The sequence below is a fragment of the Xiphophorus maculatus genome, chromosome 3 (genome assembly GCF_002775205.1).
Source record: "Xiphophorus maculatus strain JP 163 A chromosome 3, X_maculatus-5.0-male, whole genome shotgun sequence".
NCBI classification, from domain to species: Eukaryota; Metazoa; Chordata; class Actinopteri; order Cyprinodontiformes; family Poeciliidae; genus Xiphophorus; species Xiphophorus maculatus.
In genome coordinates, this window is record NC_036445.1 from 30142085 (window position 1) to 30162981 (window position 20897).

Genomic DNA, 20897 nt, shown 5'->3' on the forward strand with positions numbered 1-20897 from the left:
GTGTTTGGTTAATCAAGGTGGTAAGAACAAGAACAAAGTTAGTTCTGGCCTGAATAACTTGTACTCCACACACAGCATTACTGGGACATTCCTCATAGACCTCTTCCACTGACACTTTAGAGGTTGTCCGTGAAGTAAGGGTCATACATGACATAATTGTAGCCTTCAGCATCTACAATAACTCATGAACTAAATCAGCTACAACATTTATTTTTCCTTTGGAATCAATAAAGGATTTGAAAATTGATTTGAATTAATATAACATAATGACATTTTTACAGCCTGACTCAAGGGCTGTAACAAACTGATGAACAGAACTACAATAAATGATTTAGCTGAACATCAAAACTTATTAGTAAATTCAGAATGCATGGATATGTGGAAATGTACATGGTGCAAAACCCAAACTTCAGAGGTGGCCAAGGCGAACTCCCCACTGGGCAGAGGAGCAGGCAGGAGCACACTGCATCTCATTCCTCTAATGTCAGGTTCCAACCTGAAAAACAGACACAAAGGCACCCCCGAGTGGTGGGGTGGTGACAACATATGGAAAAGAAAGTTACAATACAAAGTTAAAAGATAAGAATATCCAAACTTAAGACAAAAGAAGAGTACATGTCAAATTTTTAATAGAAAATGTTTAAAGGCTTTGGGTTGAGTTAGAGCCTTTGTAGCTTTTAGGCTTATTAAAACTTTTAAGGTTTCAAAGTATCAATTCAGTCTTGAGGTCTAGAATCAATAGGAATGAATATATAATTTAAATGGTTTTGGTAAAGTGGCTTAAGAAGATTTGTTGTGAACTGTCTCTTTAAAAATAAAATAAATTAAATTGAATTTGATTGCGTGGAGGGGCATTGGGTTTTATATGAGATCCCTTACTTTTGAGAATTTAAAAAGTAGAATAAAAAAACTGTAAATAAATTAGTTTTGGTTGGTCAAGACTTTTTCTTTTTGTTCAAAGAAATAATATTCTTATATCAAAACTTAATTTTAATGCCACAATATAGTTAAATTAAGTGTTCGATTTCAGTTCAAAAATATTTAACATACATTTATTATAAAATAAAAATAAAAGTAGAAAAATTGTAGCGATTTTATAAATGTACACGATTCACCCAAGTCCTTTGTAAACTGGTTTGTGGGATATTTATATATTCTATGAAATATTTTGAAGTGAACTTCCTTTACCTTTTGTACTTTAAACCTTTCTGGTTATCCCATTGGCTCCGCTTCTGACGTCATGACGTCCTGATGTTTTATAGAGGGGTGGCTGATGGCGCTGAGGCAGACGATGAAGGAGGGTGGGGGGGTTTACCACAGCAGCAGGAGCAGGGAAGGAAGGAAGCGAGCGGAGGATGCTTATCTTCAAGGTGAGCTAATGTGAAATATAGGAAGGCTTCCTGTTCTGTAAAGACAGCAATAGCACCTCTGGGTCTCTACCGCGTTAGAGGTAAAAGAAAAGAGACCGTTTCAAAAATAAACAGTAATACGGAAATTTAAATGGTCCCTTTTTAGCTGATTGGCTAGCATTAGCTAGATGGAATGAGGTGTGTTTCGGCTCGGTTTGGACTCTTGAAATGCAACAAAGTCCATGTAAAACTTGCTTTAAGTCAGCATTTACTGTACGTACCAATGTTGACATGACCAGTAATTACATTTTCATTCTTATCTGAAGTTGACTTGTGTTAGCCTGTATATAGCACCAACAGAGACACATTGGCGCATGTCGAAAGCTGGGAATCAATGACCCAGTTTACTTCCTGTAAAGGAAATAAACAGGGGGGGGGAAATCCTATTGCGCTACCAGTAACATCTTCTGCTCGTTTCTTTACCGCTTGTATTAGAAAATCCAGTATCTGTCTCTTGGTTTTCCTTATCCGTGTTGTCTGTTTCAGCTTCATATGATGCTTTTCCCGATTTTTATGCTAGAGAACAGAGTTATGGACAGGAACATGCATCATAAATATGATTACAAGTAAAATCTTTGATTCAAAGCAACGCCCATGCGTGTTCTCTGAGAAGGAGGTGCAAAGCAAAAAGATTTTACCTAAAACAGCAATGAAATCGAAAATGACGCCAAGATTTTGTGGGTAGGAGGTCAACAGTTGAGAAATGCTCGATCATTTCTGTTGATGGTGAAATCCTTGATGTTTTGCCATTACTGTGTAGTCCAATTCATATGGATAGTGGGACTTATTAATTTTGATTTATATTGATGGGAGACATGTTTTTTCAAACAAGAAAACTTCTGAAACAATATTCAGTTCATCACTGAAATAACATAAAATGTGTCCATATAGATGTACAGTGAATCCAATCCAATCATGTAGACATCTTGAACGCCTGCTGTAGAGCTTGGCAGTTTGGTAAAAATCCAATCATGATGAAATGTTTCATATCAGTTGAGCACGATACAAAACAAATGACTGTTTTTGTCAATCTTTTGTATATCAGGTTATTTTTTATTTTAAATGCTGCTTTTTTTTAAAGATAAACATTACATTGAACTTTCTGCAGCTGTTTTGGCTTAATAAAAGAAGTTGGCTTAGTTTAAACTAAAATTTTCAGGGAAACATGGAAAAATAAAAGAAACCAATAAAACAGACATTGTCTGTCTTATGAAAGAAAATAAATTGCAGTTCTTTATATCGTCCGATCAAATTTCTGTGTGGCTCTTTTCCAGCCACATGATTGGTTTAGCCCAGTGCAACTCTTGTTATCATTGGCTCTTCATCTTTTAGGTCTATGTCTACCTTTATTATACGGCTCTAGTTTATTGCTAGTCTATTAATCGAGTTATTAAATATGAGGTCAAGTTCAGTTTACTATTGAAATTGGTAGCTGTGTCCTGATATAACTTTATCCACTTCTGATACAAAGTGTCAGAAGCTTTGAGTATTGGCCTATACTGATAGTAACCCGATACTATATCAGCACGAATTGTACATATTTATATTCCTCATTATGTCTTTTATGTAATATTTTGCCCCTTGCTTCTTCCTGACCCTCTGACCCCTCTTCCCCCCCAGCATGTGATGACTGAAGCCTGAAGGTTGAGAGGCTGCGGCAGCAGGACCTGCTAGCATCCAGCTTCAATGAAGGATGAAGAGCCCGGTGCACAGATGCAGGGACGTGGAGCACGGACGCGGGCAGGCCGGGTCTGGGGCCGGGTCTGGTGGTGGGGGAGGGTCCAACTGCCTACAACCTGAACAGCGCATCCCTGTCTCCAAAGACGTCATCACTTCCTCTTCTTCCTCAGCCTTGTGGTTCATCAGGGACACCTGCGGCATCGTGTGCGCCATCATAACGTGGCTGCTGGTGTTTTATGCTGAGTTCGTGGTGCTGTTTGTCATGCTGGTGCCCTCCAAGAATCTCACTTACAGTATTGTGAACGGGACCTTGTTCAATACTTTGGCCTTTCTGGCCCTCGCCTCACACCTCAGGGCCATGTGCACTGACCCTGTATGTATACTGAGATGGATTTGTTTCTGTTACTGTTTTCTCTTTTCCGTCGGTAGTCCTGGTCCTTAAGATGTTTGTAAATTATTTGTTTTGTGCCAGGGGGCCGTGCCAAAAGGGAACGCCACTAAGGAATACATAGAAAGCCTTCAGCTGAAACCAGGGCAGGTGGTCTACAAATGTCCAAAGTGCTGCAGCATCAAGCCTGACAGAGCGCACCACTGCAGGTGAGGGAACGGCTGCAGCTGTCAACTGCTGCAGCAGTCCGTACAGCTTCACTTGAGAAAATGATTTAGATTAATCTACATAGAAACCTTCAGTTTTTCCTAATTTTAATCAGTTGACTACAATTATCTTTAGTACTTTGTGAAGAATTGAGTTTTACCCTTTAGGATCAAGATTTCCATCTTTTATATACGGATGCACCAAACTTTAACATTCAACAAAGTTGAAAATAACTTCCATATGTCTATGTAGAGTCACATTCAATACGTTTGAATGTTAGTAGAGTTCCTGAAATAAATGGGAAATTTCGGAAAGTGGAGCTTAACTTTTATTGTTGGTGGCCCGAGGGAATACAAGGCCACAGATGAGAATGACCACCAGTTTACACAATAAATAAATAAATAGAAATTCCATATTTATAGTATATATTTTTTAAACATTTATCTTTCCCTAATGAAATAAATTGCTGTGGCAGAAGCTTCAACAGGCCCTTCATGCTCAGATCCCTCTGACTCAGTTGAAATAACTCTGCAGTGAAGATGGGGCCAAAATTCCTGTCCAGCCAGTTTTTGCAGTCATGGCAGTTGTTGCTAAAGGAAATACAGCCACTTGTTAGCTTTAGGATGCAATTACTTTCACGGAGTTGGCTTGATTAGTACGGCTTTTATCCCTTAATAAGTTACAGCTTAAAAACTCTATTCTGAATTTACTCTACTGTTCGTCTCATATTAAAATCCAAAGGAAGAAATCTGCAAGGAGGAGAAATACTGCTTTTATTGCACTGCATCATAAATTCCAGGTTATTTTAGACTTCAGACAGTTTAAAATTGCACTATTTATAACTTATGTTTTTTTGTTTTGTTTTGTTTTTTAAACATTTGTTAAAATTGTATATGTCGTGACAGTATTGTATGAGATTGATCATCTGTGAAATAATGGAGCTCCCTGTGGTCCTAATGCTATCTACAGAAATACCCTGCTCTGTCAGAAACCAATCAGAACCAATCTCATCTTTTTGTGAGTCAGTCTAGTTTAGTAACTATTTGAATTTATTGATATTTTATAATCAAAATGAGTTATGCTTGAAGCTCGTTTACTGACGAATAAATATGCTCCCCATTTTTCTTCTTCTTGAAATATGCAAATGACTAAAGCTTCTTATGTTTGTAGAAAGACGAATGACAGGCAGTTTATATACCAATTGTAGTTAACTAAACAAAGAAGCAGGTAGCTGCAGACTCGGTTATATATATTTAGCAATACATTGTTATTTGTTTATTATGTAATTATAGGCACACTTGTGTTTCTGTGTCTGGTCTGGTGGCCAAGCAATGACATTTCATTGTTTCTTTGAGCAATGACAATAAAATAAGTCTAAGTCTAATGTAGGATGGGATTTGAGTCTCTCTTGCAGTCTGATTAAAGGCTGTTGGTGGATATCTGCAGCACTGTTTGCTTCATGCTGCTGCTGTTTCAGGTAGAAACTGTAGACTGGTTCACAGTTCTAAGGCTGAACCACTTCGAGAGTGGGAAGCAAAAAACTCCAAACCACCCTACTTTATATTTAGTCCCTCAGCTAACAGCTCACAAACAGCGGAGGAACACTTTGAGGCATTCAGCCTCCTCAGTTTTATGCTCACTGTGTTGAAGTGTGTGTGTGTTTTTACATACACTGATGCATGTTATCTCTTAAAACCATTTTTTAGTTTGGTGTTTTACTTTCTGAGAAACAATATTACCTCATGGGAACCAAACCCTGGTCCTGATAAATGTAATATATTCCATCGCTGCTTTATGAGCTGAATTCCTTCTCTCCGTCTGATTCCCAGTGTATGCAAACGATGCATACGGAAGATGGACCACCACTGTCCCTGGGTCAACAACTGTGTTGGGGAAAACAACCAAAAGTACTTTGTTCTTTTCACAGTAAGTTCACAGGAAATCTCTAATATTGCATCTATCTGCATTTTAAAAATGACACTGAAAAACTGGTAAATCTGGATGTTTGACATGAAAGCCTGTTAACTGCTTACTTCTGTAATGCTTCCATGTAAACTCGACACAGTTTCTCAGTGGTTGTCAGGAAGTTGGCAGTTTTTTGTTTTTTTGTTTCACATGGTCTCACTACTGTTTCCTTTTGGACCTAGATGTACATTGCACTCATCTCTCTGCACTCTCTGGCCATGGTGGTCTTCCATTTCCTCTACTGCTTTGAAGATGATTGGACAAGTGAGTGGGTTTTTCTTCTTCTGTTGCACCTTGTCTCAGTGATCTAGATTCAAAAGCAAACCTGCATCGACGCTGCTAAATTCTCTATAATAGATCTGCACATTTAAGCAATAAAATAAAATTATTGGGCTTAGATTAATGTTTGTGTTTACAAGAGATTTCAAATGTGCACACCCTTGTTTAAAAAAGGGATAAGTTGTTGTGATTCAAAAAATTAAACATAATAGATAACACCCAAACTTATTTTTTTTCAAAAACATCTATATTTTTTATTTACAATACAATTTAAATACACTGTTACACTAGTGCAATAATGTAAATATACTACGCTATTTCAATGTAGTGATTGAAATAGTGGATTTATTACATGGTTACAAGATGGATAAGATTTGTCTTAAACAATATGCAACATGATTTGTCAGAAATATTAGGACGGTTGATATAAAGTGTTACAAACTGATATTTGTCTGTTTCCTACCTTGGGTCCCTGTTGATAATTATGAGAAATAATAAATGTGATCAGAGTCTGAAGATAGATAAAACATTTGGTGATCACAATCAGAATTTAATATGTTATTGTGCAAGAAAGCACAATAAAATGTAAAAAATGGCAACTCAAAGGTACGAAGAAAAAGTAAACTAATCAAATTTTAGAAGTGAGTATCCCTTCATATTACTCAGTGCCATGATCTAACTCTGTTAGAAGGTTGGTGACCTCTGACCTAAACGCTTAAGTAATTAAGAATGCTGACGAGGTTATCAAAACAGGTCAATCAGTTTTTGTTTGAATTATTTCTGTTAGTGCTTTGGTTTGCATAACTGTCCTAATTTAGAAATCTGTCTTTATATAAAGCAAACTGAGCAAACCGCCTTCATGTTGTGAACCTCCTTATTGAAGTGTTAATGTTTTACTGCAGCAGTCAACAGGAAGTCATTGTATCTGTGAGGAGACTTGAGTGTTCAGTCCTTCATGTAACCATTGACTTGCCCTTTCACTTCCATGTCCCTCCATCACCCAGAGTGCAGCTCCTTCTCTCCTCCAGCAACAGTCATCCTCCTCATCCTCCTGTGCTTTGAGGGCCTCCTCTTCCTCATCTTCACCTCTGTGATGTTTGGCACCCAGGTCCACTCCATCTGTACCGATGAGACAGTAAGTTATCCGTTCAGTGGCGACTGACTTCCCTCTGCTATTCTCTCATAACTTCCTGTCGTTTCCTTGTCCTCTGTGGACCTTCCCTCTGCTCTGCCTTACTTAGTCAGTTTTGACCTTCAAGTTCTGATATTCACCAAAAACATGCTTACCAGGTTGGAAGAATAAATGGTTTTTATTTTGATTTTGTGTTAATTGTTTTTCGTCCGTTTTGAAACTACAGCAGTATTTTGCCAGATGGACACTTTGATTTTCAGAGAACAGCTCAAGGAACTGATCTAGATTTTTATATTAGTAAAGCTGCATGAGTTTCACAGCTTGATGCTGTGCTGTTTGCTCTGCAGGTTGCTGGTTAGTTCCATAATTATCACAATATAGAATAAACAGATGTCTGTGCTGCTACAACAATCTGCAGTTCTTTCATACCTTTTCAGTCAAGTTGGTAAGCTTGTCACAATAATGAATAAATCAATTAATAGCATGATAAATTAAAAGGAGCTTGATAACTTCCATTCTGATTGATTAATACTTTCTGAATGGAAACTTTTGTTCACAGACCTCCCATCATACATTTCATTTATGATTTAAATTGTGTGTGGTTTTTATTTCCATTTTGTTTATTGTTTTTGTTTGCTTTGTTTGTCTTTTTAGATATTTAAAATATCTTCCAGTTCCAGTGTTGAGTGTTCTTTACAAAATGAAAGTTTATTTATCTTTGAGAGGGCAAACTTTTATTATTCGATTATCACTATATTACTTGAAAATAGTCTCAAAACAACAATATTATCGTTTATTGCAATTATTTCTGGGACAATGCATGTCCAGTAAAATGTGTCATCATGACAGGCCTACAGGTTTGTACGTCTAGTATTTTGGCGAAAGGATATTTGCACATTTTTATATTTTAGCTTTCTGAAACACATTTTCCATCCATCCATTTTCTTCCGCTTATCCGGGGTCGTGTTGCAGGGATAGCAGCCTAAGAAGTGAGGCCCAGACTTTCCTCTCCTCAGCCACTTGTTCCTCTGAGGGAATCTCAAGGCGTTCGCAGGCCAGCCAAGAAACATTGTCCCTCCAGCGTGTCCTGGTCTTCCTCTGAGCCTCTTGCCAGTGGGTTGTGCTTGGAACATCTCACCAGGGAGGTGTCCAGGAGGCATCCTAACCAGATGCCCGCATCTTAACCAGATGCTCATGCCACCTCAATTATCTCCTCTTGACGTGTAGGAGCAGCAGCTCTACTCTGAGACCCTCGCGGATGACTGAGCTTCTCACCCCATCTCTAAGGGAGAGCCCAGACACCCTTCGGAGAAAACTCATTTCGGCCGCTTGTATCTCTGACCCCATTCCTTTGGTCATGACCCAAAGCTCATGACCATCGATGGTAGGAACGTACATCAACTGGTAAATTGAGACCTTTCCTTTTTGACTCAGCTCTCTCCTCACCACGACAGACCGGTACAGCACCTGCTTCACTGCAGACGCTGCGCCAATCCGTCTGTCGATCTCCCACTCCATTTTTCCCTAATTTGTGAACAAGATCCTGAGATATTTAAACTCCTCCACTTGGGGCAGGACACCCCCCCGACCCATAGAAGGCACTCTGACCTTTTTCGGCTCAAGACCATGGCCTCGGACTTGGAGGCACTGATCCTCATCGAGCTTGACACTCGGCTGTGAATTGCTCCAGTAAAAGCTGTAGAAAACGACCTGCTGAAGCCAGAAGGACCACATCATCTGCAAATAGCAGAGATGTGATCCTAAGGCCACCAAAACGGATCCACTCAACACCTTGGCTGCGCCTAGAAATTCTGTCCATGAAAGTAATGAACAGAATCAGTGACAAAGTTCAGCCCTGGCGGAGTCCAACTCTCACCGGAAACGAGCCTGACTTACTGCTGGCAATGCGGACCAGACTCTGACACCGGTCATACAGGGACCTGACAGCCCGTATCAAAGGGCCCGGTACCCCATACTGCCGGAGAACCCCCACATGGCTCCCCGAGGGACTCGGTCGAACGCCTTCTCCAAGTCCACTTAACACGTGTAGACTGGTTGGGCGAACTCCCACGCACCCTCCAGGACCCTGCTGAGGGTGTAGAGCTGGTCCACTGTTCCACGACCAAGACGAAAACCACACTGCTCTTAGTGAGTCCGAGGTTCGACTATCAGACGGACCCTCCTCTCCAGGACCCCTGAATAGACTTTGCCAGGAAGGCTTAACACATTTACTCATGTTATAATCAAAAACATGAACTTACATTAAACCAGCCATTTCAGTATCTCCATGTGCTATACCTGTTTATTCTTCATTAATTACTAAAAATCAAGCACAGTCTCCAGTCAGTTTTACAGTGGTCACTTTTAATGTGTTTCTCTTGATTGAAGCAAATAAAAAAACGTATCAAACTCTGACTGCTGGTCTGGTTTAGATGCCAAAGCACTGAAACAGTTTTTTCAGATTTTTTTAATTATTTTTTTTTTATATATATATATATATACGATAGTTATTATGGATCACACATGGTGATTTAAGAAACCATATTTAGTGAAGGATAATGTAATTTTACAACTCTGTTACAGATTTTCGAACAGGGCTGATTCACGTTTCTTTACGCACCAAAAGGCAACAAAATACCAGTTTATTGAGGTTGATTGTCTGTAGTTTGAGGTTGCTGCGTATCTTGGTCAAGAGGCTGGATTAATTTTAGATGTAGATGAAAATAAATAGACAATAGAACAATAGAATTCGTATCATCATGTGGTGTGATTGAAAGAAGTGTTTGATTCAACACAACAAGAAATAATACTATTCGATTGAGTTAATTATCTTAATAAAACAACAACCTTTCAGAAACACGACTCGTCTTGCTCTCCTGCATTGGCTGCTTTGAGAACATCAGCCAATAGCATCAAGTAGTATTGCACCAGGATTGGTCAGCTTCCCAGCTGCATTTTCTTTTGAATACATTAGATCTTCTGTGTGAATAAATCTTATGATTAGATACATTCTCCACATGAAAATCTTGTGGCAGGTATTGCTCGTTCAGTCTATAAACCTGCCAGAAGAACAGCAGGTTTACTGATGCTGTAATCCAGCTGCCTACAAACTGGAACCCATCAGTTGTTAAAGTCTGTCTAATTCTCACACTCCATTTTCTTCCCCACCTTTTCATCTCATCTGACACAGATCATTGATCATTCCTGTTACTCCAGGTAATTGTGCTACTGGAGGTAGACATATATTGAAGCTACGTCTTTCTGTTCTGTCTTTTATTGTTGTTGTGTGGATCTTTTAGATAAATCTCAGGTGAAGAACTAATGGGACAAACTGACCTTTCCAAATTTCTTCTTGTGCATTTAACTTCTTTTTGTCTGCAACTCCTAATACAAATAAAAATGTGAGCATGTCAATGAGCTAGCATAGCTCAAAGGACAGTGCGACACAAGCAGCTACAGTATCCTCACTGCCCCTGTTGTAGTTTTTGGCAGCTTCCACGCAGAAGAAAAGTGTTGCTTTCATGAAAAACAATTTCAAAGAGTGCAAATATTTAAAGCTCTCTTTGTGCTCTGTACTGAACATGAGAGCTGGATGTACTGAGACTATTCAAAACAATGACAGTGACTTTGCTCTTGACCAGTCGGGGTTTAAGCCATAACAGTGAAGTTGCTTTTATGTTTTCTTCCCACATTTGTCTCTGTTTGTACTTTTTTTGTTCCGTTTCTTTTAAACCTATAGCTTAACGGAAAGAAGTGCTTGTTTTAGGATAATCTTTAGCCTATCGTTGTTTTAGCCGTTCTTGTTCTCTCTTCAGTTTTAATGTACGGTAGTTGATTTTGAGAATATTTCCACCTGCTGGAGTATAATCGGGGTACAAGTTAAAATGTTCTTGCTTCACGGCGGCAGGTGGAGGAATGCTCTTAGTAGATGCTCAGAAATTTTACAACCTACAATAATCTTAATAAAAACCATCAAGTTTTAATGTGTTCATTGAAAAATCTTAGTCACTTATTCTTAACTATACTGTAAAGTAATTGTAACAATCATCCTACAGGTAAGCCAGTGGCATTAATCAGCTAATTTCATTTTTTTTTTTAATTAATTGGCTCAATAATATTTATTCTGATATTTGTCAAAGGACAATTTTTTTTAGAGACGACACAATTACATTTTTTATGGTTTTGGTTGAGTATTTTTTTTTACCTCTGTTTATTGTTTTTGGTTGTTTATTTATATTGGATATTTAATATATCTTCCAGTTCCAGTGTTAAGGTTTCTGTACACAATGAAAGTTTATTGATCTTTGAGAGGGCGAACTTGTATCATTACGCAATTATCAGTATTACCATTAAATGGTCTCAAAACAACAATACAGTAATTACTGGGACAATTTATCATCCAGCAAAAGTTTGTGGTGTGATCTTTACAGCCGTGTTAAATATGTTCTATTATTTCCAAATTTCTAATCATTTTTGACAGATAATTTTACCAGACGAAAACATGCAAACTCAAATTTGGTTGTCTCTCGTTTTCAGGGCATAGAGCAGTTGAAAAAGGAAGAGCGAAGATGGGCTAAAAAAACTAAGTGGATGAACATGAGGGCGGTTTTTGGACACCATTTCTCTTTATTGTGGTTAAGCCCCTTCTCCACCCCTGACCACGGCAAGGCTGAAACCTACCAGTATGTGGTGTGAGGGAGCTCAGGACAGGGAATGAGAAGGCCTGGAAAAGCTAGCCTGTTTGCTCCCACTCAGCCTGACTTACAGTGTACGTCCCACACAAGCCATGGACAGCTTGTCATGTGCTCTTTGTGCTGCCAACTAAGTGAGCAATGTCTAATTTATTTATTTTTTTGTTTTGTTTGCCTTTACAAGTTGAGTTGCAGAGAAAAAGAAACACTGTCTTTTTGCGAACACTGTGATAAATCAGTTTTTTTTCTGGTCTTTTCTCTTATCAGAAACTGTCTGTTCTTGCTTGGTGCATAATCTTCTTGCGTTTTGTTCAAGGATACGTTCAGCCAAATTACAAAAGAAAAGGATAAAATGGAAAATGACATCACTTCAGCCTGCAGGTATATGGCTGTTCTTGTAGGTTAGGTGACTAAAACGGTGAAAAATCAAAATGAAATCAAATGATTAGGTTATGAGAGTAGCCAGAAGAGTTTATCCTGCAGGTTTTTATCAGGGACATGTGAAGGAATGCACCTACCTCATCTGCTGAAAAATATGTTTAGCCACTGGTTCAGTCCAGATACACCTACTGAGATATATCCAGTATACATGATGCCTTTTGAAAGATTTCATGCCCCTTGATTTCTTCCCATTTTGCAGTGAACATTGAACAATGTGCAAAACTGTAAGAAACACATCCCAAAAGACTTGCAGCTGGAACTGCAGTTAAAAGTGGTTCTACAACGTTTTGGGTCATGTGAGTTGAATAAATCATTTTCTGCACCACTATAGACAAGAGATGCAGCGATAAATCGGTGCTGATTTCCTTCATGTTGGGTGATGAATGATCGAAGGTCTGAAAATCAGCCGCTGTCCTGTTTTGTGCAGCAGGTCACCTCTGCACATGAGTGATTAACAATAGTCACCTCACTTTTGCCAACTTGGTTTGTTTTCCCACCTGATAGTCCGCTAGGGTCAGTTTGACTGGGGACCAAAACTGCAACATTTGTTATTTTCAGCTGAAGCAGTTTTCTCTCACACTACAGTGTGTCAAATGAACCAAACCCTTTGAAAGACATGTTCCCCTCCTTGCCAGCAGAGGCGCTGTACCAAGAACCACTGAGGGAAATGACATAAAAACCGCTGAGGATATTGAGAGGAGCTTCTTTCTTCATAAAGCCAAAATCAGATTTTAGTTGTTGTAGGATTTTTCTTTTGGCGTTGATAAAAGACCAAGCCATTCAGATTCAGATTTATTCCTATCCCCAGTGGGCAATTGATGAGCCATTACTCCAGCTAGCATTAGACTCACTCCTCTATTTTGGTTGTATTTACCCAGAATTCTCTGCGTTATAGTCCGCTTTCTGCTTTTGAAGCGGGCTTGGTGTTCACATATGCATTGAGGCGCATCAGTTCACTTCAGCTCAACAACTCTAGGTTTGTAGGCGGACCAGAGTTTGTTTTTGATAGTTTGCATCCATTTTTCTGATTGGTCATTCACACCTCTCCAAACGAACCAGACCCTCTAAACAGACAAACTGAGATTAATGAGGACTGAACAGGGCTGATATGAATCCATACATACAATTTTTGTCACTATATTTATGGTATATCTATATATTTTTGGACTTTTTAGACCAAAAAATTTGTATTGGTCAAAATCTGAATCGACAGGTCAGACTTTTAAATGATTTGTTTTCTGTCAGAAAACTACAATCGGTGCACTCCTACTATCCTAGTATGCACTATTTTGTGCCAGTCTCTCTCCTACAATCCTATATAAATACATTGTGACTTAACTGTGATGAAAGGTGAACAAGTTCAAGATGTAAGGCACTTTAAGGATTTATCTCTAGGTATACAAGCTGCTGTACAGCCTCTAATCATCTAAAATCATTTTTTTCTGCTACACTCCCACGATGAGCTAAAATGGGAAATTAGTGGTAAATATATTCTGTAATTTAGCTGAACGATCTTTTTTATTTTTTTCTTTGGACTGGCAAAATTCCGTTTTCTTATTGAAGTGATTCCTTTGTGAAACCAGATCCATGAGCTTTTAATTGCCGCCAAAAGCTGCACATCAGCAGCTCCTTTATTGCTGTTTCCAATTGGGTTAAACTATTTTTATTTATTCATTTTTTTTAATATTATTTTGTATGAAGGGCAGATTCTAAGAATCAGAGAAATGAAAATTGTTTAGTTCTCCCTGTACCGTACTATCCTGACCTTTCCTCCTCTGATCAGCCTCCATCTTGGCCGCTTTGCTTCGCTTTGCCTTCAGTCTCTTCACAAAGTCCTCAGGTGTCTCTGCGTCACAACGGTTGTTTTTTTTTTTTTGTATTTTGGAAGTGCAACAAATGGTGGAAACATACTGAAGCTAAGTTCAGTGCTGAGGCATCACACTTTCAAAAAAAGCCAATAAATTATGACAACTGTTAAAAATGTATCAGGGAAGGGAAACCCAGTGGGAGAAAGATTCGGATGTTGCCACTTGTTGCAGCTCAGTGCTAAAGCTTTTGTCCAGGAGTGTCTGTGGCAGACCTGTATGAGAACTCAGACCTGAAGGGAACTTCCTGTTCGGACACTCTGCCAATAATAATCAGATGTATTATTTATGTTTTTATGCCGCCTTTTTTTTTTCTTTTTTTTTTTACTATTTATGGTTTGAATTGGAGGTAGGCGATAGACTTAAAATTTTATCACAATATTTTGTGGTGCTATTGTGATAACGATACAAGTGCTAAACTATTATTACTTTGCATGACAGCAATCACAGCCCCACTAACACAAGTACTGCTTTAGAAAAAGGCCTGTTCATGACGGCAGTTTCTTAAAGGAGTGCTACAGTCTATCAGCAGACTGTAACACTGTAACTGCGTTTGACCATATTTTAATATTTATCGATGGCCTCATGGAACATACAGTGGAAAAATGGTAACACTTTTTCTTTCTTTTTTTAGTTTTCAAGAGTCATTATTGTAACTGTTACCATAAATCAAAATTCTTAAAAGAAAATTTCTCGAAATATAAAAGATGTGATAAATGCCCAGCCCCTAACTTAAGTTCTTTGAATTTTATAAAATTGTGATACAAACTCAAGTGCATACTCAATGTCGTACGGTTCTAAAATATTTCAAAGGTACTGCTGTAAACATTTATTTTCTCATGTTGTGAAACAGGCATGGGCCGGTCTGGTTCCTGTAGTTTAAAGTCTTTGTAATGAGACGGAGGAGAACGTGCTGCAGTGCTGGAATATGGCCATATGTGTGAGTTACTGTGTGTTTCAACGAGCCGAAGAACTCCTACTGCACCACAGCTGGCTGAAATAATGTAATGTAATCCTCTAATGGAATTACGTTTCCATTAGAGGATATGGAAACATGATCAGTGGATGCCTTTCCATCCGTTACTAAAACAGGAGGTGAAGTCTGAACTTGAAAAGTTGACTTCTGAAAATTCTGTTTGCTCCTCTTACATAAAAAAAATACCAACAGAGCAAATTTCGCATCCACCATAAGTATTGTATGGAAGCACATTTCCACCACTTTGCATGGTATTTTATCAACTTGAGGGATACAGAGTCTGTTATGAGAAACCGGAGCCTCTGTAGTAACGAGACCATTCATGAAAACGTTTGTTGCTGTTGTTCTGTTTACTTCTACTACACAGATGTGTAGTAATGTCAAAAGAACAATAGATATCATTAATTTGATATAGTTTGAGTTGGGTTTTTTTTTTGGTTTTTTTGCTTTAAATGATTATGTAAATACTGTGGTGGCACAACCATGACAACCCAGTAGCTAGATCTTATTACATCGTTTATTCATTTCCAAATGAAATCAACAACCAGTAAGCCCAAAAACATATTCATTTTTTTTTTTTTATAATACCCTCTAGGTATTTAAAGTTTAAATAACTATATTATTTAATTGGGGTCGGGGGTGTATTGTGGCAGACCACCATACAATGAAACTGCTGCATTTTTGCTCATGGTTGTGGCCCATACAGGCCCATGCCTCTTCTGGATTGTTTAACTCTGAAATTTCAGGTACAGAAAACTTGCGTTTGATTTTTCTTGATGCCAGCATTTCTTTCCTCCTGAGCTTTGGTATGGAGAACCGGCTCACCGGTGTCTTATTGTGTATTTGACATAACTGTAATATTTCCATGCTGCACCAGTGTGGAATATTTTTCCCTTAACACACACACAACCTGTGTCTGTCTGTAAATGTGCATTTTATTCTCAGTCAAAGAGTGTGTGTCTCCCAACACCAGCTGGATTTGGTCATATGTTTCAGTTACCACTGCTGTAAACCCTGACTTGTGCTTCAGCAGTGAGATGTTTGTTGAAACACTGGCTGTGTGAAAACAGAGTAGATTCTGTTAGTTCTATTCAAGAAGGAATGATCCTCTCACCTTCATTCCCTGTTTGTTCATGAGCGTTTGCCACTCGGTTGCTGTAAAAGTGCGCCAAAATCAGCACAAAGCCCCACAACCTTCTGCTGATTGGGTGGACTGTGAAAACCCTCTGAAGGAGCGCTGGCTCGTCTTTAAAAGCTTCTGCTGCTGGAAGAGGAGTGGAATCCGGCGTGGATGGGAGTTGGGCCGGAACACCCGGCATGGCATCCTGCACCGTTCTGGACTGCGTTAAGGCATTTAGGAAAGTCTAAACCTTCACCATTCGTACTTACACGTGCTTAAAAATGACAAAGCTGCACTTTGTTTGTATTGTTTCCATATTCTCTCTGAAGCTGCATTTCCATTGCAAATGTGCGCAAAACTGTTCATATTCTGCTAATGTCGAGGGGGGAGAAGAATCACAAATGCGGTCTTTCCATTAAATAAAAAATGGAATTAAAATCACACGGGGATAAACTTGTTCACGTGACAAGTCATTAAAACTCATAGCAGTGACTGATGTAAACAGTTACATGAGATACATTCATAATTCAGCCATGATGGCGCTAGAACTAATCTATAAGCCATCAGAGAAGATGTCGCGTTGGAGCGACGAGCAGTTAATGCCTGGGAACGGCTCTCTATGCGGCATTTTGGGGAAATTTTACAGAAGATCTACAGATTCAAAATGTTGGAATGACGCAACTTCTTATGAACAGGGAGATGCTGTGAGAGCTCTGGTGGAGCCAGCTGTATATTGTCTTAAAAAAACAGAAGAAACCATCATCCTCCTACCACTTCCTGTTGTCTTCTTCGTCATTTTCGCTAGTAGTAACATCCGGCTGCTGATCACATGACTCGTGTGATGAGGTAAAAAGTGTTTCCACTACAGTTTTGTAAAATACATTTATTTTGATAAGGTTGAAAAACCACCTCATCCTAGCGGTACAATTTTTTAGTGTAAAACGTGTTTTTCTTTTGTTTGTTTGTTTTAAATTATTTATTTTCATTCAGTAAATTTATTTTTGTAATGTCAATTTGCGCAATTTTATGGAAACACACCTAATGCTTTTCAGGTTTGGTTCCTCTGAAGCGTTTATGCATGGCAGTTAGTTTGGTCATGTCTGTGAAAACAGCTGGTGAAATGATTCGGATGGCAAGATTGATTTTTTTGTTGTTTTTTTACAAATTTTTCAAATGGTTTTTAAATATCGCACACATATTTCCACTGATGCAGAGAATAAATCCTTCTCCGTTGCAAAGCAGAATGTGTTTGGCTTTTTTTGTGGGGGGAGTTTGTGTTACTGATGATGAACTAAACTTTCCCTGAACTGTACACTGTTCTTTGACCCCCTCCTCACACATGACCCCTGGTTTTCCTTCCATCCCTGTTTTTTTTTTTTTTCTTCCATTCTTTGTCTTTTAATCTGCCTCTCTCCTATGCAGTGTCCTCTCCACACTCATGCATTCTGCTTTGGTTGATAACTCACTCTGCCCAAAGCTTTCTGAGGCAGACTTTAGAACCGTGATGGAGGTAAGCTGAGGAGGAGCTCGTCGCTGTAGTCGTCCCGTCGAGCTTAGCGCGCCTCCAGCATGCAGGTTTCAGTCATGGCAGGCCCAATGTGTCTCGGTTCCTCTTTGTTTTAAGTTCAACCAAACAAATGGGAATGAATGAGTGAGCTTAGTGAGGAAAATATTGCATGTCTCATTTTGATTCTTTTTATTATTTGTGGACGGTTTTTTTTTTCTCATTTGCAAGCTTTCTTTTTTTTATTATTTTTATTTTTTAATTTTGCTGTTTTGTTTCTCATTCAGAATGTGTTGTAGTCCACTGTTGGTAGAGGCGCTGCTGTTTCTACTGGCCATCAAGTTAAAACACCAGTTTACACACACGGTTCCTACGCAGTCTGGAAATGCTTGGAATTAAATTTTGACACGTTTTTATTAATGTGGGGAAAACGTGCTACTTTGATCAAAACTAACAGCTTATCGCTCCTCTCCACTGCCGGGTCATCCATTATTTGACAGGAATGAGCTGATCCTGGGATGATTCATGGCTTCAGTGTGTATTCTAATGGTTTGGCACATATTTTGTGGATCTGGACTTGGAAAATGCCAAAAGCATATTTCATACATTTCCATTGAGTAGGAACATTATGAGACAGTGGTCACTAAATGTACTCTTACCATTAAAGCTGCAGTATATAACTTTTATAAACATTTTTTCTTTTTTTACGTATTTTTTAAAACTAGTACCTTGTCATGACATCATAACATGAGACAATCTGTGAAAAAATCATCTCTACCTTCTCCTTGTAGTCCTACTGCCATGTGGGACTACGCCTCCAGTCAGAAACCACCAATCAGAGCCAGGAGGAGGAGCTGTAGCCCCTCCTCCTGGCTCTGATTGGTTGTTTTTGACTGAGCAGTGTATTTCTGCAGATGGTTGTCGGACCATAAGCAGGAGCTTTATTTTTGTCAGATTCTCATGTTATGCTGTCAGGACATGGTGACAGTTTTGACAAATATGTGAAAAACATAAAAAGTTACATACTGCATCTTTAAGAACTGCTTTTAGAATTATTATAGTGCAAAAAACACCAGTGTTGTTGATCTGGACAGAATGTTCCATTCTATTGGTCTAGGAAGGTTAAAAGCTTTCAGGAGATATAAAAAAAAAACTGTTCCATGACATCATCTGGCAGCTTCATGATCTGGTTTAAATATCAATGTAGAAATATTGCCAAGCGGTCCACTACATATCAAAGATATTGCACTTCTTGTCAGATTTTCAGGCCAGTACAAACAGGAGAAATGATTTGCAGAAACCAGTACAATTTACTGTTTTTTTTGTTGTTTTTTTTTAAAGACCTCGAATGCTCCAGCTGTGTTTGCACCGTCGTCAGTCATGTAGCATTAAGGTGTGTGTGTGTGTGTGTGTGAGACAGTGCGTGCACATGCTCACTGTGGTGTCGTCCTCAGGGAATCGAGCGTCTAAAGGGGGAGACGGGGAGGTGGGGCAAAGTGCCCTGCTGGGAGGCCATGCAGACGGCGTTCGGGGGCCGGCCCTCCCCGTCCTGGTTCAGCCCCTTCACAGGCCTCAGCTGTCAGAACCGGCCTGTGGACCACGTCCCCGTCCCGCAGGGGGACATCATTGAGCAGGACATCATAGAGATACCACTCACACCTACTTCATGACGACCAAGGCTTAGACAAGGGACTGTGTTTTTTTTTCTATTTCATTTTTTTGAAAATAGAAATGATACTGTCTACAATATGAACTTATTTCATGTGTTTTTGATTGAATGTGTTTTCCCTGTTAAGGTGTTGGGAGGCTGTACTTACTAAACCAGAAATATTTTTCTACTTAGGGGGATAAGGGTTTGTTTTTGAGCAGAGTTGTGTAGTGTACTTATGAGCAGTCAGTATCCTACCACTGCAATCTGAGGTTCCAAAATTACTCAGGATTTTTCTGGTGGTTGAGTCAGTCATGGTAATCAGGACTGCTGCTGCACTACAAAAACACAGAGTCTGGTTTGGTCTGGTTTCTAGTGCAAATATCTCTAGACTTGAAATGAGATCAAAATAACTTACTAGTAACTTTTCATCAATATTAACCCTCTATGGCATGGCGTTGCCCTCAGGCAACAAACCACATAGCTGTACCTCACATTGCTCCTTTATTTTATTTTTTGGGGGGCATGATTTTTGACATATTTTTGTCCAAAAAATAGTTCTTTTATGAATATAGTTTTTGTTTGATTTGTATTTCATTTCTCATAATCAGTGTAGACAATCTTGGTGTTCTAGACCAATGTTACCCTGAGGCAACAAACCCAAATCTGGTTCCAGGAGGTGTCAGAGTCCGATTTTATGATTGACATGTAATTAGGGACCACCAAGCTCCCAAAGAATGCAGGAAAATATTTCTTCCCCACAAAAATAAAAAGTCATGCCATAGAGGGTTAAGGAATTATTTACTTAAACAGGCTCATATCTTACTGAAGAAGTACTGGATCCACTGGCAGATTTTTTTCACTTTTAACATGGGAAAAATATCTTATAAGTGAAATAATTTGCTGGTGGAACAGGGAAAACTGAGCGAGCGAAGCGTCTGAGACATCCAATTATTGTTGCAGAGCGAACATAAACGGACAGCATGCCGGACAGTTGGCGGCGCTTCACCAGAACAAATCTGCTCGATTCATCTGGAAACTGGTTAACTTGCTCAGACCAAAGAAATTGACCCAAATTACTACAAACCAAATGTTTTCCTCAAGCATCAATCTAAGTGGAGTTGCAATCATACTGCTAAATAACAGTAGATCCCTGTAATCTACTGGACTGTCACTTATTTCTGAAATAAGACAAAAAAAGCCACAGTACTGAAAACAGTTTCTTATCATGTGCCTTATCCTTAATTATGACTAATCTGAGTGGATTCACTTCAGCATCTGATCTCTGTTCGTTGGAGTGTGTCACGCCTTCTGTTTATGAAATCTTAGAAACATACCTGGAACTGATTGGTTAGATGAAATAATGTTAATTAAATGGTGAATGGGTTCTGGATACTATAGAACTATGCATAATTAGGCCTGTCGCGATAAACGATAAATCGATTACTCGTACGATAAATTACAACTATCGACGTCATTTTAATTATCGGCATTATCGTCTCTTCCGGCCTCTGTTTTGTTGTGTGATTTCATTTCTTAATGAATATATACAGATATTTATATTCTCTGTTCTTCTGAAGCTGTTTTATATG

At 38.9% G+C, this 20897-nt stretch overlaps 1 protein-coding gene across 2 annotated transcripts; it reads left to right on the forward strand.

Moving 5' to 3' along the window:
* Positions 1 to 1270: 1270 nt before the first annotated feature.
* On the forward strand, positions 1271 to 19801 carry LOC102230729 (palmitoyltransferase ZDHHC3-like). Of its 2 annotated transcripts, none has more exons than XM_014470405.2 (7): positions 1271 to 1370; positions 3030 to 3462; positions 3562 to 3686; positions 5514 to 5610; positions 5832 to 5913; positions 6933 to 7063; positions 19112 to 19801. In XM_014470405.2, the coding sequence occupies exons 2-7, from the start codon at positions 3103 to 3105 to the stop codon at positions 19325 to 19327; spliced, it is 1011 nt and encodes a 336-aa protein (XP_014325891.1). In that variant the 5' UTR covers positions 1271 to 1370; positions 3030 to 3102; the 3' UTR covers positions 19328 to 19801. The 2 variants fall into 2 exon arrangements, with proteins under 2 accessions (XP_014325891.1, XP_023186855.1); XM_023331087.1 differs by lacking the exon at positions 19112 to 19801 and adding an exon at positions 11597 to 14165.
* Positions 19802 to 20897: the final 1096 nt, after the last annotated feature.